General features: G+C 42.8%; 1 protein-coding gene across 1 annotated transcript in view; it reads right to left on the bottom strand.

Moving 5' to 3' along the window:
- Window positions 1-15,015, bottom strand: part of LOC140713709 (E3 ubiquitin-protein ligase znrf2-like) — a 184,037-nt gene extending 169,022 nt beyond the window's left edge. Inside the window, exon 1 of the mRNA XM_073024114.1 lies at window positions 13,932-15,015. Within this exon, the coding sequence (XP_072880215.1) occupies window positions 13,932-14,334 (403 nt within the window). The 5' untranslated portion in view covers window positions 14,335-15,015. The remainder of the gene's footprint in view (window positions 1-13,931) is intronic.
- Window positions 15,016-15,350: the final 335 nt, after the last annotated feature.

Below are 15,350 nucleotides of genomic sequence, written 5' to 3'. Positions count from 1 at the left end.
CCCCTTATGTTAAAAGTTATTCCTAGTTCTAGATTCTCCTATAAAGGGAAGCATCCTCTCCACATTTCCTCTTTTAGGACCCTCAAATTCCTGTGGGTTTTAGAGAAGTCCCGTAAACTCTAAATGAATAAGTCTGTCCTTTCCTCTTAGATGTGGTCTCACTAAAGGCCCATATTACTGAAGTGTAACTTCTTTTGCAGTCAATTTCCTGAGCAATAAACAAAAAGACTCCATTTGATTTACTACCAGGATTCAGGAGTTATGAAATTATTCAATTATACCAGACATTAATTCAAACAAGAATTAGTCTGCAGTTCTTAATGTACATTGCAAGCAGTAATCAGTTTGAAAATGAAAGGGGAATTTGTAAACAAATGGGTTTTCTGGAGAGTACAGACTACTGCCCCACAGCAGGAGACTGGCTGCCTAAGAGGCATGGCATGGAAATTGACATGACCATGAGAAGTTTTCACATACATCAGCCAAGTTATTTTGCACCATTGTGACTGATGGCAAGGAAACTTCTACCACATTTATTTTGTCAGTACGTCAAACATGGTTAGGAGCATATTTGCTCTCAATCAGTCTCTGGGATAATTGCACACTCAGAGTCAGCTCTCACAAGACTAACCTTGGGTGTCTGTTCTCTCCATCAATGTGAACTACTTTGGCCCAGAAAACGTGCTTGCCACTTTCAAAGGTGTCTTGTCAGATAGTGTTTTCTTATTGTAGATGTGCAATTCAATGGAACCATTTGTCAGACTCAAACTATTGAAGTAAACAATGTCAATGTAGCAAATCATATTGAGCCACCTGCTGCTTTCTTTGCTGTTAAGACTATAAAAATTTGATGCAGTTTGAGTGGAAAGGGTGGACATCATAATACATAAAGAGCTTTTATATCAAGGAGCATCACTGTCTCTCCAGTGACCCAGTTCACAGTTACAACACTGTGCCAATTGCAAATCATGCCAGCCAGATCCCGCTGCACTTTGACGGATATCTATAGACGCACAGAGGAGAGTGTCCTAACTGGTGCAGCACAGCCTGGTATGGAAATGACAATGCCCAGGAAGGGAAAAGACTCCAGAAAGTGATAGGTAGAGGTAGTCCATCATTGGCAAAGCCCTTCCCTCTATTATGTATACTTACAGGGTGTGCTGCTACAAGAAAGCAGCATCCACCATCAATGGCGCCCACCCATCCAGGTTATGCCCAATTCTCGCAACTGGCATTGGACAGGAGGCCTTAGGTTCTACATCACCAGCTTCAGGAACAGTTATTACCGTACGCCACTCAAGCTCCTGTATAGGCACGAGTAACTTCAACCACCACTACAACTCAGAACTGATTCTACGGCCTATAGACTCACTTTCAAGGACAATATTCTCAATATTATTTCTTTAATTTGTAGTTTGCTTTCTTGGGCTCTTTGTCAGCCTCTGTCTCTGTAGAGTTTTTCATAAATTTTATTATATTTCTTTTTTCCTGTAAATGCTTGTAAGAAAATAAATCTCAAGGTAGTACACGGCAACACATACGTACTTCGATAATAAATTCACTTAATGACTTCGATTCAGAACACTGCAATTATTATCTAGGCTTTTATTTTTTCCAGGCAAAATGGACAATTTCCCACTTTCAACACATCACAATTCATTTGTTAGACCTTAGCCCACTCAAATTCCTTATATCCTCTTCACAACACATATTTATGTAATTATCAAATTTAGTCATTAGAGACTCCAGAGTCGATAGAGGAATTATTAGATATAGTGTATCAGTGTTTCAAATGGCTTTAGATAAAGTGTCACACGATAGGGTACAGACTCAGATTCACAACTTAAGCCTCAGAGTACTGGAGCAGACGTATTGGTGTGGATTGATGACCGACTCTGGCCAAGATGCTCCCCAGAACATGGGAAACATTGGAAAAGTAGCCAAATTGATCTTGGATGAAATCCACAAAACCGGGTGGGCCACATTCAGTCTAAGCTCACATATAGTGATACTATGACAAGAGTAGGTGCTAACAACTACAATTGTCTGCTGATTAGTGATTGAATGTTTTAACATGCATATCAGTCCAGCAAAACAAGAGAGGAAGATTGAATGGACCCTAGGTTTCCCCAGTTTGGAGAATTGCATTGAAATTCATGTTCTTTTAAGTGACCCACGGTAGCCTTCCTTCCCTTCTTGCCAATTCAATGAACTCATTCTGGAAGATCACAGCAGAGGCGTAATTAGCCCGCATCAGCAAATCAGAGCACAATAACTCAGCCTTGGTAGTCAGCAGTGAAGGATTTCAACTGTAGACAGTGAATTTGGCAATAACAGCTACTGAAGGCCAACTTTAAGGGCAGCACCTGAGGGAGGAGGGAAACCTTTGCGAAGGGCATAGAATCTGGGAGTCCAGCAAAGATGCCTGTAACTAGCCACAAGCTTCCCAGTTCAAAGTAAATTTACTATCAATGTTCATACTTGTCACCATATGCTATCCTGAAGTTCATTTTCTTGTGGGACTACTCAACAAATCCATAAAAGAATAATAACCATAATAGAATCAATGATTATCTGCACCAACTTGGGCATTCAACCTGCATGCAAAGGACAGCAAACTGTGCAAATACAAAAAGAAAGAAATAATAATAATAATAATAACAATAAATAAATAAGCCGCAAATATCGAGAAAATGAGATGAAGAGTCCTTGAAAGTAAGTCCATAGTTTTTGGGAACACTTCAGTGTAGGGGCAAGTGAAGTTTTGTTTTAACAGTCTGATGGTTGAGGGGTAATAACTGCTCCTGAACCTGGCGATGAGAGCCCTGAAGCTCCTGTAGCTCATTCATGATGGCAGCAGTGACAAGAGCGCATGTCCTGGGTGGTAGGGGACCCCGATGACGGATGCTGCTTTCCTGCGATAAAACACATTGATGAAAGTAGAGCAGTGAATGTATGGATTTCAGTAAGGCATTTGATAAGGTCCCCTATGCGAGGCTCATTCAGAAGGTAACGAGGAATGGGATCCAAGGAGACCTTGCTTTGCGAATCCAGAATTGGCTTGCCCAAAGGGTGGTTGCGGATGGTTTGTGTTCTGCAGGGAGCTGTTCTGGGAGCCCTCCTCTTGGTGATTTTTATAAATGATCTGGATGAGGAAGTAGGTGGTTTAGTAATTTGCTGATGACACAAAGGTTGGAAGTGTTGTGGAATGTCTGGAGGGTTGTCAAAGGTTACAGCGGGACATTGATAAGATGCAGAACAGGGTTGAGAAGTGGCAGATGCAGTTCAACACAGATAAGTGTGGTAGTTCATTTCGGTTGATCAAATTTGAAGACAGAACAAAATATTAATGGTAAGACTCTTGGCAGTGTGGAGGAATCAGCAAGATCTTGTGGTCCATGTCCACAGTGTTGTTAAGAAGGCATAAAATATGTTGGCCTTCATCAGACATAGGGTTGTGTTCCAGAGCTTTGAGGTAATATTACAGCTATACAAGACTGTAGTTAGAGTACTGTGTTCAGTTCTGGTTACCTTATTAGAGGAAGGATGTTGTTACTTTCGAGAAAGTGCAAAGGAAACTTATGAGGATGTTACCTGGATTGGAGAGCATGCCTTATGAGAATATGTTGAGTGAATTTGGCCTTTTCTCCTTGGAGCGATAGAGGATGAGAGGTAACTTGATGGAGGTATATAAGATGATGAGAGACATTGATTGTGTGGATAGCCAGAGGTGTTTTTCCAGGGTTGAAATGGCTAACATGAGGGGGCATAGTTTTAAGGTGTTTGGAAGTAGGTACAAGGGGGGTATCAGAGGTAAATTTTTCCTCACAGAGTGGTGGGTGTGTGGAATGCATTACCAGGGAAGGTGGTACAGGTCTTTTAAAAGACTCTTAGATAGGTACATGGAACTTAGAAGAGTAGAGGGCTATGTCGTAGGGAAATTCTAGGCAGCTTCTAGAGTAGGTTACATGGTCAACACAATATTGTGGGCCAAAGGGCCTGTAACGTGCTGCAGATTTTCTATGTTCTATGAGCTCATCTAGGAGCAAAGGTCTGTTGTCTCCCTTGTTGCTTGGTTTCACTTTGCGGGAGCTGAGAGCATTCAAGCCCTGCCACAACTGTTGAGCGTCCTTCATTGATTCACGTTTAGTCCAGAATTGCCACTTCACAACTGGGGGAGACTCTGGATGATTTTGGAATTTGCACTCATTGGCAACTGGTATATAAAGCCCATGACAACCACGGTGCATTCATTCAGATCCACAGATGAACCTGTCCTTGTCCACTGACTCAAAGCAATCCTGCAGCGACTCCTCCACCTCCCGCAACCACCTTTGTTGTCCTAACACCTGGAGCTTTGTTCTTTAGCCTCTGACTGTACGTAGGGCAGCCAAATGATCAGATTTCCTGACATATGGTCTGGGCATGGAACAGTACGCGTTCCTTATCTTAGTATGATAGATAGATAGATACTTTATTCATCCCCATGGGGAAATTCAACTTTTTTTCCAATGTCCCATACACTTGTTGTAGCAAAACTAATAACGTACAATACTTAGGGCAGGGACTTCTTCAAACAAGACAGATTGAAGTCCCTGACTCGATTTGAAATGCATCGGGCTGGACTGTTTCTTGTTTGGAGACGGCATCATGCAGTATCTCAAGCGCTCGATTACAGTCAGCCTCTGGTAGTACGTACAGATAGTGTTTGCAACTTGAACACATATTTAGAGCCTTGGTTAGGCATTGCATGATTCAAAGTCAAAGTCAGGTTTATTGTTATGTGCACAAGTATATGTAATGTATGCCTAGGTGCAATGTAAAATGTACTTGCAGCAGCATTACAGACACATGACATCATTTAAGCAACATTCACAGCTGAAAGGTAAATTAGACATACAATTTTTAGAAGAAAGAAATCCAATTAGACCTGAAGAAAAAAGATTGCGTCCCTGTGTTTGTGTCAAACACCCAGGTAAATTATAAGTGCTCAGAACACATAAAAGCAACATTGGCTAACTAGGAGATAGTGTGTAAGGACAGCGGAGCTGTACTGAGGTTAGCATCCTGTAAATGTGGGCCCACAGCTAGGAGAGGAGCTGTTTACGATGTTTATCAATGATTTAAGAGGAAGGAAGTGAACATAGAATAACAAAATCTGCAAATGATGAAAATGTAAAGGAGGAAGGCAATGAGTGAGCAGGAGACATAGAGATATTGTTAGTTTAACTGAGTGAGCAAAATGCTGGCAAACGGAAAATGATGTAGTAAAATGTGAAGCATTCACTTTGAAAAGAATAATAAAACAAATTATTATTTACACGAATGAAGTTTGCAGCACAAAGTGATCTGGGTACGTAACATACAAATCCAGCAGATACAGTGGATTCTGGTTAATTGAGACATGCAAATCAGTACATTTTGGCCCAGTTAAGCAAATGCACCAATTAGCCAAAGTTTCATTGAAATAGTTAAATTACTGTTTAACTGAGTAACAAATTATATGTTTAAATGAATTATAAAAGAAATCAGAACACTATCAATACTACGACAGTACTATAAGACTGTATTATTTCCTAATAATCATTAATGGAGGAATTTATCCAGTGCATGCTGCCTCATTCTTTTGATTGACTGTAAATGAACAAAACCAGTAAAGATACCTAATGTAGATAATGGACTGCCTGATTTCACTCCTGGCCGTTTCTGGCATCTCCAAGCCTGAATGCTTGAAACCGCTGAGAACAGAACAGTTCTAAATTGTCTTACTGCTTATTTCTCGCCAACTATCAGTGGCAAGAACATTGATTTTTTAAACACAAACACACTAATTTAAAAACTGCTCGCTCCAAGAAACGGTGAAGTGTCTAACGGCCACACACAGTCATTAAACTGACGCTCGTTAGAAATTGCTGAGTAACAGTATCTTGTCCCAATTAAGTGGCACAGTGTCCCAAATAAACAAAGGGAATCCTAGCTATTTTCTTGATTAGTTTTTGTTCTTTTAAGGGTTGTCCCGGATAAGCGGCTGCCCCAATTAACCAAAATCCACTGTATAAGTATTTAAAAATCTTAATGCCAACTTCTTTTTCAATGGGTTTGGAGTAAAAGTGTATGAAACATAGAAGGAATACCAGTACAGCATAGGAACAGGCCCACTGGCCCATGATGTGCTGAACTAATTAAACTATAATGAAATGTCTAGCTAAATTACTCCCTTCTGCCTACACATAGCCCTCTATCCTCTGCACATTTGTGTATCCATGAGCCCCTTGAACACCTCTATTGTATTTTCTTCCTGGAACCCCATACCAAGCACCAACTATTTTCAAAACAAAAAAAAACTTGCTTGCACATCTCTTTTGAACTTACCCCCCATCATTTTAAATTCCTCTAGTATTATACACTTTAATCCTGGGGACAGGTACTAGCTGCCTATCTACGCCTCTCATAATCTTCTGAGATCTCCCCTCAGCCTCCACCGCTCCAGAAAAAAGTACACAGATGTGTCCTAGCTGTCCTTATAGCATGTGCCCTTTAATCCAGATGGAACCCTGAAAAACCACTTCTGCACCCTCCCCAAACCTCCCTGTTCTTCCACTAAATGGGGTGAGCAAAATTGAATGTAATACTTTAGATGTGACCTGCTAGTTGCAACATAACCTCCTGACTCTCAAACTCAGTGCCTCAACTAATGAAGGCCATTTGCTTTTCTTTAACACCCTACCAGTCACTTTCAGTGAGCTATACACTTGGACCCCAAGATCTTTCTGTACATTAACATTGTTAAATAGTTGCCATTAACAGTGTGGTGCTGTTGTACAAGTAAATGATATTACAGCTCCAGCTGTAGTCTTGTTATTATGCGTTGATGAACGGTGTGGCCGCGCAGTTCTTCAAAAGGAAAACTGTAATCGTGGGGAAATTAGCCAAGCTGATCATCAACTAGTGTGGGATGCAAATTCACAAAAGTAGCTGAGCCAGACATTCTGTGACAGCCTGGACCACAGTGCAGGGCACCTTGATTATTGATTCATTTCAACCCAGAGGAGAACCGAAAGAGGAAGGCTGAAGAGAGCGAGAGAGCGATGCACAGAACACTGGAGAAACTCAGCAGGTCAGTCTGCGTCTATGAAGGGAAATGAACGGTTAATGTTTTAGCTCGAGACCCTTCTTCAAGACTGGAAAGGAAAAGGGCACACAGCTCATATATAAAGGATGGGGGGGGGAGTGGAGCAAGGACTGACAGGTGATAGATGGATCCATGTGAGAGGGGGAAGATACACCCGGCAGGGAGGGGAAGAGTGGGATTGAAGGATGAAGCTGGAAGCTAATAAGTGGAAGTGACAAAGGACTAATGAAGAGAGAATCTGACAGAAACTGTGAGTGGAGCATGGAATAAAGGGAAGGTGAGGAAGAGAATGGGGGAAAGAATGTGTGGGTGAAGGGCAGATTGAGAAGGCAGGGGTGTAGAGATAAGGAAACAAGGGGGAAAGAGAGGGAAGTGTTTACTGAAAATCAATATTCATGACATCAGGTTGGAAATTACCAAGGCAGAATATAAAATGTTAATCCTCTAACCTGCATCTGGCCTCAACTGTAGATTAGGCCATGGGCAGGCAGGTCAGTGTGGGAATGGGAAGTAGGTTTAAAATGGTTGTCCCATAGAAGAAGACCCTAGCTGTTATGGCGGACTGAGCAAATCTGCTCAACAAAGCGATTCCGCAGTCCGATGTGGAGAAGGCCACACCAGATGCAATAAATGACACCAATGAATGGAGCCTAGCTGTCCAACCAACACCTGATTTGGAGGGTCACATTCTGCAGCAGTGGGACCCCACTGAACTGCTTTTGCCCCTTATAATCAGGGATATAAAGTTACATTTGAGGCAGATCAGTGAAGGTTTACCATGATAGTCCCTGATTTAGAGGAATTACCTCAGTGTGGACAATTTGAGTAGTTAGGTCAGTACTTGGGAGTTTAGGAACTTTATAAGTGTTTCACGCAGAAAGGCTTTGCAAAGCACTCTCGGTTAAGATTTTGCTCCTTTAAAAGCAGTTTTCTTTTTCAAAATTAGCTGCCCTTATCACATGCAGACCTACAACTTCCTTTCAGAACACAGCAGTGGAATTCCCCTGCCCTTCGAATAATAACTAATAGTGTTCAAATTAAACTTGGTCAGATTGAGAAATAATGTGTTTTTAATTCCTCTCTCACCTCTGCAGAAGGACATGGAACAGATTGAAATATTGGATTCTTCTGATAGTCTTTCCCATGGGATATGTAATAGCTGATTACATCCATTCCCACCTTTTCAACAGTCAGTCTTTATATTAGCAAACAAAGATGTAAAACGTGTGAAAAAGAATCTTTGCAAATAATTTATGAACAGATGGGAACGTGGGCAAACAGCTGTTGCAGCGTATATTAGATTCTAAGCAAATAAATAGAAATCGCAAACTAATGACCAGCCAGGTGTCCTTGCACCACTTCAACATGATTAAAGCTAAACACTTTCTTACTTTCCTTTGCTCAAGTTATAAATCTAAATAGAATGTTTTAAATTAATTCTCAAGATGTGAGCTTTGCTCTTTGTGAGTCAATTACCAGTCCACTTCACTTCTGTACTCAAGAATATATATTTAATAATTGCAAACAGATGATGTTATCAAATATCACAGTCGCACACGTGTAGCAAAAGGAAAGGGTGAATGGGGCATTTAATATTTGGTATCGTTTGCTGGAGCATCAGAGTGCAGCAGCAAAGGGACTCTGTGTACTGCCGGTTCCCGTCTACCAAATCCTTTATGCAGACAGGGCACCATATTGTTTCCTGCAGAGAGACTGGGCACGTGCAGAGTAGAAAGTCTGGCACATAAGGCAGTTCAATTTGCCACCATTCTTGCAACTCCTACCATATAAAACTAAAAGACATAGGAGTAGAATCTGATTGTTAGCCCATCAAGTCTGCGCTGCCGTTCAATCATGGCTGATTTATTTTCCCTCTCAACCCCATTCTCCTGTCTTCTCCCTGTAACCTTTGACACCTATACCAATCAAGAATCTATCAACCTTTGCTTTAAATATACCAATGACTTAGCATCGACAGCCAGCTGTGGCAAAGAATTCCACAGATTCAGCACCCTTTGGCTAAAGAAATTCTTCATCTCTTTTTTCAAAGAGATGTCCTTGTATTCTGAGGCTATGTCCTCTGGTTCTAGACTCTCCCACTACTGGAAACATTTTCTCCATGCCCACTCTATGCAGGCCTTCCAATGTTCGCCTGGTTTCAATGAAATTCCCGCACCCCCACGATCCTACTAAACTCCAGTCAGTAGAGGCCCAAAGTCATCAAATGCTCCTCATACTTCAACATTCATTCCCAGGATCATTCTTGTAAATCTCCTCTGGACCTTCCAAAAGTCAGCATATCCTTTCTTAGATACGGGGCCCAAAACTACTCATAGTACTCCAAATGTAATCCAACCAATGCCTTATAAAGCTTCAGCATTACATCATTGTTTTTAATATTATAATCTTCTTGAAATTGTAATTGCCTTCCTTACTACCAACTCGAGCAGCAAGCTGACCTTTAGGGAATCCTGCACTAGGACTCTCAAGTCTTGTGGTACCCAATTTTGGAATTTTTTCCCGCCATTTAGAAAATAGTCTATGCCTTCATTCCTTCTACCAAAGTGCATGACCGTTCACTTCCCTACACTATACTCCATCTGCCACTTCTTTGCCCTTTTTCTTCAACTATCCAAGCCCTTCTGTAGACTGTTTCACTGCCTGCCCTCCACCTATCTGCATCGTTTGCAAACTTAGCCACAAAGACATAATTCCATCATCCAGATCATTTTCATACAACATGAAAAGTGGTCCTAACATCGACCTCTGCCGAACATCACTAGCTACTAACAACCAAACAGAAAAGACTACTTTTTTCCTACTCTTGTTAACTTTCCTGTAATATCACGAGCTCTTATCTGGTTAAGCAACCTCATGTTGTCAAAGGCCTTCCGAAAATCCAAGTAAACAACAACCACCGACTCTCCTTTGCCTATTCTGCCCGTTATTTCCTCAAGAATTCCAACAGATCTGTTGGGCAACATTTCTGCTCAAAAAAGTCATGCTGACTTTGGCTACTTTATCATGCAACTTGAAGTACCCCAAAACTTTATCCTGAATAATGAACTCCAGAACCTTCCCAACCTCTGAAGTCAGGCCGACTGGTTTATAACTTACTGCCTTTTGCTTCCTCCTTTCTGAAAGTGGGGTGACTTATGGAAATTTGCATTCCTCCAGAACAATTCTAGACTCTAGTAATTATTGAAAGAGCACCACTAATGCCTTTTCAATCTCTTTAGCTACCTCTTTCAGAACTCTGGGGTGTAGTGTATCTGGTCAGGTGACTTATCTACCTTCAGGCTTTTCAGCTTCCCAGGCACCTTCTCTCTAGTAACAGCGACTGCACTCACATCTGCCCCCTAACTGCACCGAACCTCTGGCACATTGATGGTATCTTTTACAATGAAGTCTGATGCAAAATACTGATTCTGTTTGTCTGTCATTACTTTGTTCCCCTTTATTACTTCTCAAGTAATCATTTTCAGTTGTCCGATGTCCATTTTTTTGCCTCATATCCTCTATATATCTGAAAATAAGGTTTTGGTATCCTCTTTATATTGTTGGCTAGCTGACTTTCATCTTTTCTCCCTTTATTGCATTATTAGTTGCCAATTGTTGGATTTTAAAAGCTTCCCCAATCCTCTCACTTCCAAACAATTTTTGCTATATTGTATGCCCTTTCCTCTGATTTTTTACTGTCTTTGTCTTCTCTCATCAGGGTTGACTCATCCTCCCTTTAGAATGCTTCTTCTTTGAAATAAAATTTTGCTCTGGCTTCTGAATTACTCCTGGAAACTCCTGCTATTATTGTTCTATGTTCTACCATCATCCTGCTATTGTCCCCTTACAATCAACTTTGGCCAGCTCCTCTCTCATGCCTCTGTAGTTCCATAGAACACAGGCCCTATGGCCCACAATGATGTGGCGACCTTTTAACCTACTCCTAATCAATCTAAAATTTCCCTCCTACATAGCCTCCATTTTTCTATCATCTAAGTGTCTATGTAATAAATTTTCCTAATGTGCTTCTAGGTGCCTCTACCACTATCCCTAGCAGAACATTGCACATAATACCACTGTGTTTAAAAGAAAAAACCCTTGACACTCCCCCATTCATTCCTCCAATCACCTTGAAACTATGCCCCCACATATTAGCTATTTCCAGCCAGGGAAAAAGTGTCTTGCTATTCATTTGAGTTATGCATCTTGTACACCACTATCAAGTCAGCTCTCATCGTCCTTCTCTCCAAAGAGAAAAGCCCTGGTATACTCAACCCTTCCTCAGAAGACATGCTCTCTAAACCAGGCAGCATCCTGGTAAATCTCCCCTGCAGCCTCTTAAGCTTGCACATTCCTCATACAATGAGAAAACCAAAAACTGAACACAATATTCCAAGTGTGGTCTAACCAGGATCTTAGAGCTGCAACATTACCTTATGGCTCTACCACAACGATTCTGCACCTTCAGATCCTGTGTCACACTCTAAGGATTTGATTGAATGTTTCACCAAATAGAGCTACCCCGACCCCACCCCTCCCGCCCACCTGCCTGACTTTTCAATGGGATGTATACCTTTGGATATTGGGCTCCCAGCTGTGACTTTATTTCAGCCACAATGTCATATCTAACTGTGCAATAAGCTCAACTAGCTCGTTTTGTATGCTTTGTGCATACCTTCAGTTTTGTATTCACCACCTCTCTTCTCAAATTTGTCACCTTGTTGCCTGAAGTTAAATTCTTGTCCCTTTCTAAATTTTCTATTTTTTTTATTCTGGCAACTTCAGTAACCTCTCCTGTACTCTCCTTCCCATTTACCGGTAATTTACCCGTACATTTAAAATCTATTGAAACTATTTAGTTTAAAGTCCTATCCACAGCTCTAGTTATACAACTCACCAGAACAGTTCAAATGGAGCATGTCCCATCAGATCAACTCCCTCCTTCTCCAATGCTGGCCTCAATGTCCCACAAACTTAGACCCATTTTTCTCACAGCAATCTTTGAGCCACACATTTAACTCTCTAATCTTATTAACCCTACGCCAATTTGCACATGGCTCAGTGGCAAGTTAATCCCGAGCTGCTCAAATTCCCTCAGCAGAACTTCTTTCCTTGATCCAACCATGCACCACAACAACTCCAAATTCCTCTACAGGACAGATGAAATGTCCTGAACCCAGCATCAGAGCCTTCAGGTCTCCTGATGCTTGCAACTTTGAATTTTGTCTGTGCTCCTCACTATCACCTCCGATTATAACTAGATTTTCCTTCTCTTGAATTCTTGAACAGTGTTAGTTTGCTCAGCCTTCCTATAACTCCCACTCTCACCTAAGGAGCTACCATCTCAGACCTTCTGGAAAACCTCAGCTGGCCAACAAGTTGCCAGTCATCCATGAACAACTCAACATCATTGGGAAAGGAAGGCATCAGGGTCAACACATTTTGGGGAAAAGAAGCTGTTTCGTACTATTTCTCATTCTCTTATATATCCAGTTATAAATTATGTGCATACTGAAAATAAGCATTTGAAATGTGTAAACAATGAACCAACCCAACCATGATGAGACAATGCATACAAAATTATTCTCACCTGTGCAGTGACTGCACAGGGGATTGGAAGCAAATTATCATCATGCACTCTGCGACCGGAAAAGCTAAAGACCCGGGAAACTGGGACAGGTACCTAAAATGTTAGAAGCTCACTTTAAAGATAATCACATGACTTGGAATGGAAAAGTTTGTCAACAAACGGTAAACCAACGAGGTGAAATAAAAGCAAACCCCTACTTTGATCCATGACGATAGCTTGAAGTTGACAAATTACCCTGCTGGAGAATAGTCTGCGTTTATGTTACCCTTCCAAAAATAGACCAAAGCAACGAGAGATTCACTAATTAAACATAATACCTCGACAAAATTGGAGTCACGGGGCGAGAAAGCGAAATAGCTTGTCAACCCAGATCAGCGCCGAAATGAATCTCAGAAGGTTTGGCTGCGGGCACTTTAAATCATATTGCACGCTCGCTGATCAGATCGAGCCGCGTTAATATTTAGGGTCATTAAGCAAGCCCTTTGAGAAGTTATTGCACAAATATGAAAGCCCACCGCAGCGGCGTTTCTCTGTTATCTAATCGCGATTACCAGCAAAATGCAGGTGCAAGTACTGGAAGTCGCCGTTTGTTACCTCGTGTACCTGACTCGCTATCTAATATCCTACAGCGGGTCAAAGGTGCGTTCTGAAAACACTAAAATAATCAACAGGGCGCTTCAAGAAACCGTTTATAAAAAAAAAGCGCACTCTATGGGTGAAATTCAGGCTTTGAAATCGATGGCAAAACAAATGTCTGCAGGAGAAAGTGCATTGAAACAGTACCATTCGCCCATCAGCTGTCGTCTTCTGGATCAAATAAATACAGGGATATCACTACTAGAACGAATAAAACAAACCAATAAAGATCAAAAAAAGTAGCGGGTGGAGCCAAAAATTGTCCCTACGTAAATTCTCACTGGTCCCAGTAGACAGGTAAGAGGCGGTGTTGAAATACGGAGCTATAACCTGCATAGAACTGAGGCAGACGGTGCACTTAAAAAAACAAAAATTAGGAGCCATAAGGGTATTGACACTAGTATGGACATTCGCGGTGGAAATGGATTTGATTCACAATTATTGGGATTTTGTAGTCATTACGTTTGGGTGGCATTAACTGATTAAAGAATCCTTAGATCTTGCAGGCTTGTTCCTTCACTTTGCTGCGCCCACAGCAATTAACCAGCCCATTAAAGTTCCCGAGGGTCTTACCTCCGAACAAGTGAGGCGATAGGTGAGCGGGGAGAGATCCAATGAGTAACCGAGGTGCTCCGTGACCTCCTGAGCGCTCCCCCGTGCTCTCCTCCGGGCTGCTGCCTTCCGAGTCCTCCTGCGAGTTGTACGTGCCGCCGCTGTTGGGAATGTTGAGCGACTGGTTTCGGCTGCTGGCCGCCGGCACCACCGACCTGGGGCCGCCGGCAGGCGGGGTCACGTAGTGGTAGCGGCCGCCGGCCAAGGCAGTAGCCATCCCGGCACTGGAGCCCGTCCCCGACCCGCTGGAACCAGCCACCGACCGGTTGTTCCCGTTGCTACTAGCCGTGGTGGAGGGCAGATCCGAGCCCGAGTAGGCTCGGGTCCGACCGTTCGCTGTCGGGTTGCTCTGTTTTGCTCCCATGAGTGAAACCTGCGGCGGGCGGTCAAGGCTGGTACGTCCGACTGGCTCCCGGATTCTCAAACCCTGCAAACTTCGGATTCACTTTCCACGTCTGGGGCCCTTCTCCCCTTTTAAATGAAAAAATGTTCCCAATTGTTCTCCTGGAATGCCCTCTTTCCGCAGAGTAAGTGGCGAAGAGGTTTCTCAGTAGATACCCGTGAGCAGTAGACGTTGTGTAGGAAGGAGATAAAGATCCCAACAAAGGCAGACTGAGTCACCTCCAGCGGATTCTGTACCCCCTCCCACCCACCGACCGGTCCCCTGGAGGGCAGACAGGGTTCAGAAAGTGCCCACCGCACTACTCTTGTGTAGCCAGAGTGAATGCTGATCTGGTCCGGCTCCTAATCCACTTCCTGCCGCTGTCGCTCGGGGCTGCTGCTGGCCAGCTCTCTCCGCCATCGTAGTGCTAAACCAGGAGCATGGCACCAAAACAAGAGTGAGCTGTTGCTTTCTGTCTGATTGTCCCATTCCCCTTCCTTCACGCCTGGGAAACTCCGCGCTCGGCGCTCGGCGGGGAGACGCGGAAGCAGCGAGTCGCACACATTGTTAAAAGTCAAGAGGTCGACCAGCCTGACACTAAGAGATTTTCACAACAGCCAGCGAGACTCACTCAATGACTGGCTGTCTGCCCCTTCTCACGTCAGGACACGTCACAAACAGCAGGAAGAGATCACACAGTAACAATGAGATGGAGCAATACACAGAGATCACAGTACAATGAGAGTGAGAAGCACACAGGGCGACCACATTGTTATAGCGAGAACAAAGGGAAAGATAACAGAGTTACCGCGAGATAGAAGGGACAGTACACTAGAGAGCTCACAGTAGCAATCAGATGAAGAAAGAGATGGAGCAATAGAGTAACGGAGAGGAAGAAGAGAGCTGGAAGATGACTCGGAGAAAGCACACATCAACAAAAGAAATGGGGGAGGGAAGAAATTGGACTAACGTAAAGACAAGAGTAGAGAGAGCGGAGA

Source organism: Hemitrygon akajei, chromosome 20, assembly GCF_048418815.1.
Source record: "Hemitrygon akajei chromosome 20, sHemAka1.3, whole genome shotgun sequence".
In the NCBI taxonomy this organism is placed as follows: Eukaryota; Metazoa; Chordata; class Chondrichthyes; order Myliobatiformes; family Dasyatidae; genus Hemitrygon; species Hemitrygon akajei.
The sequence above is the reverse complement of the archived record's forward strand: the minus strand, read 5'-3'. Positions and strand labels throughout refer to the sequence as shown.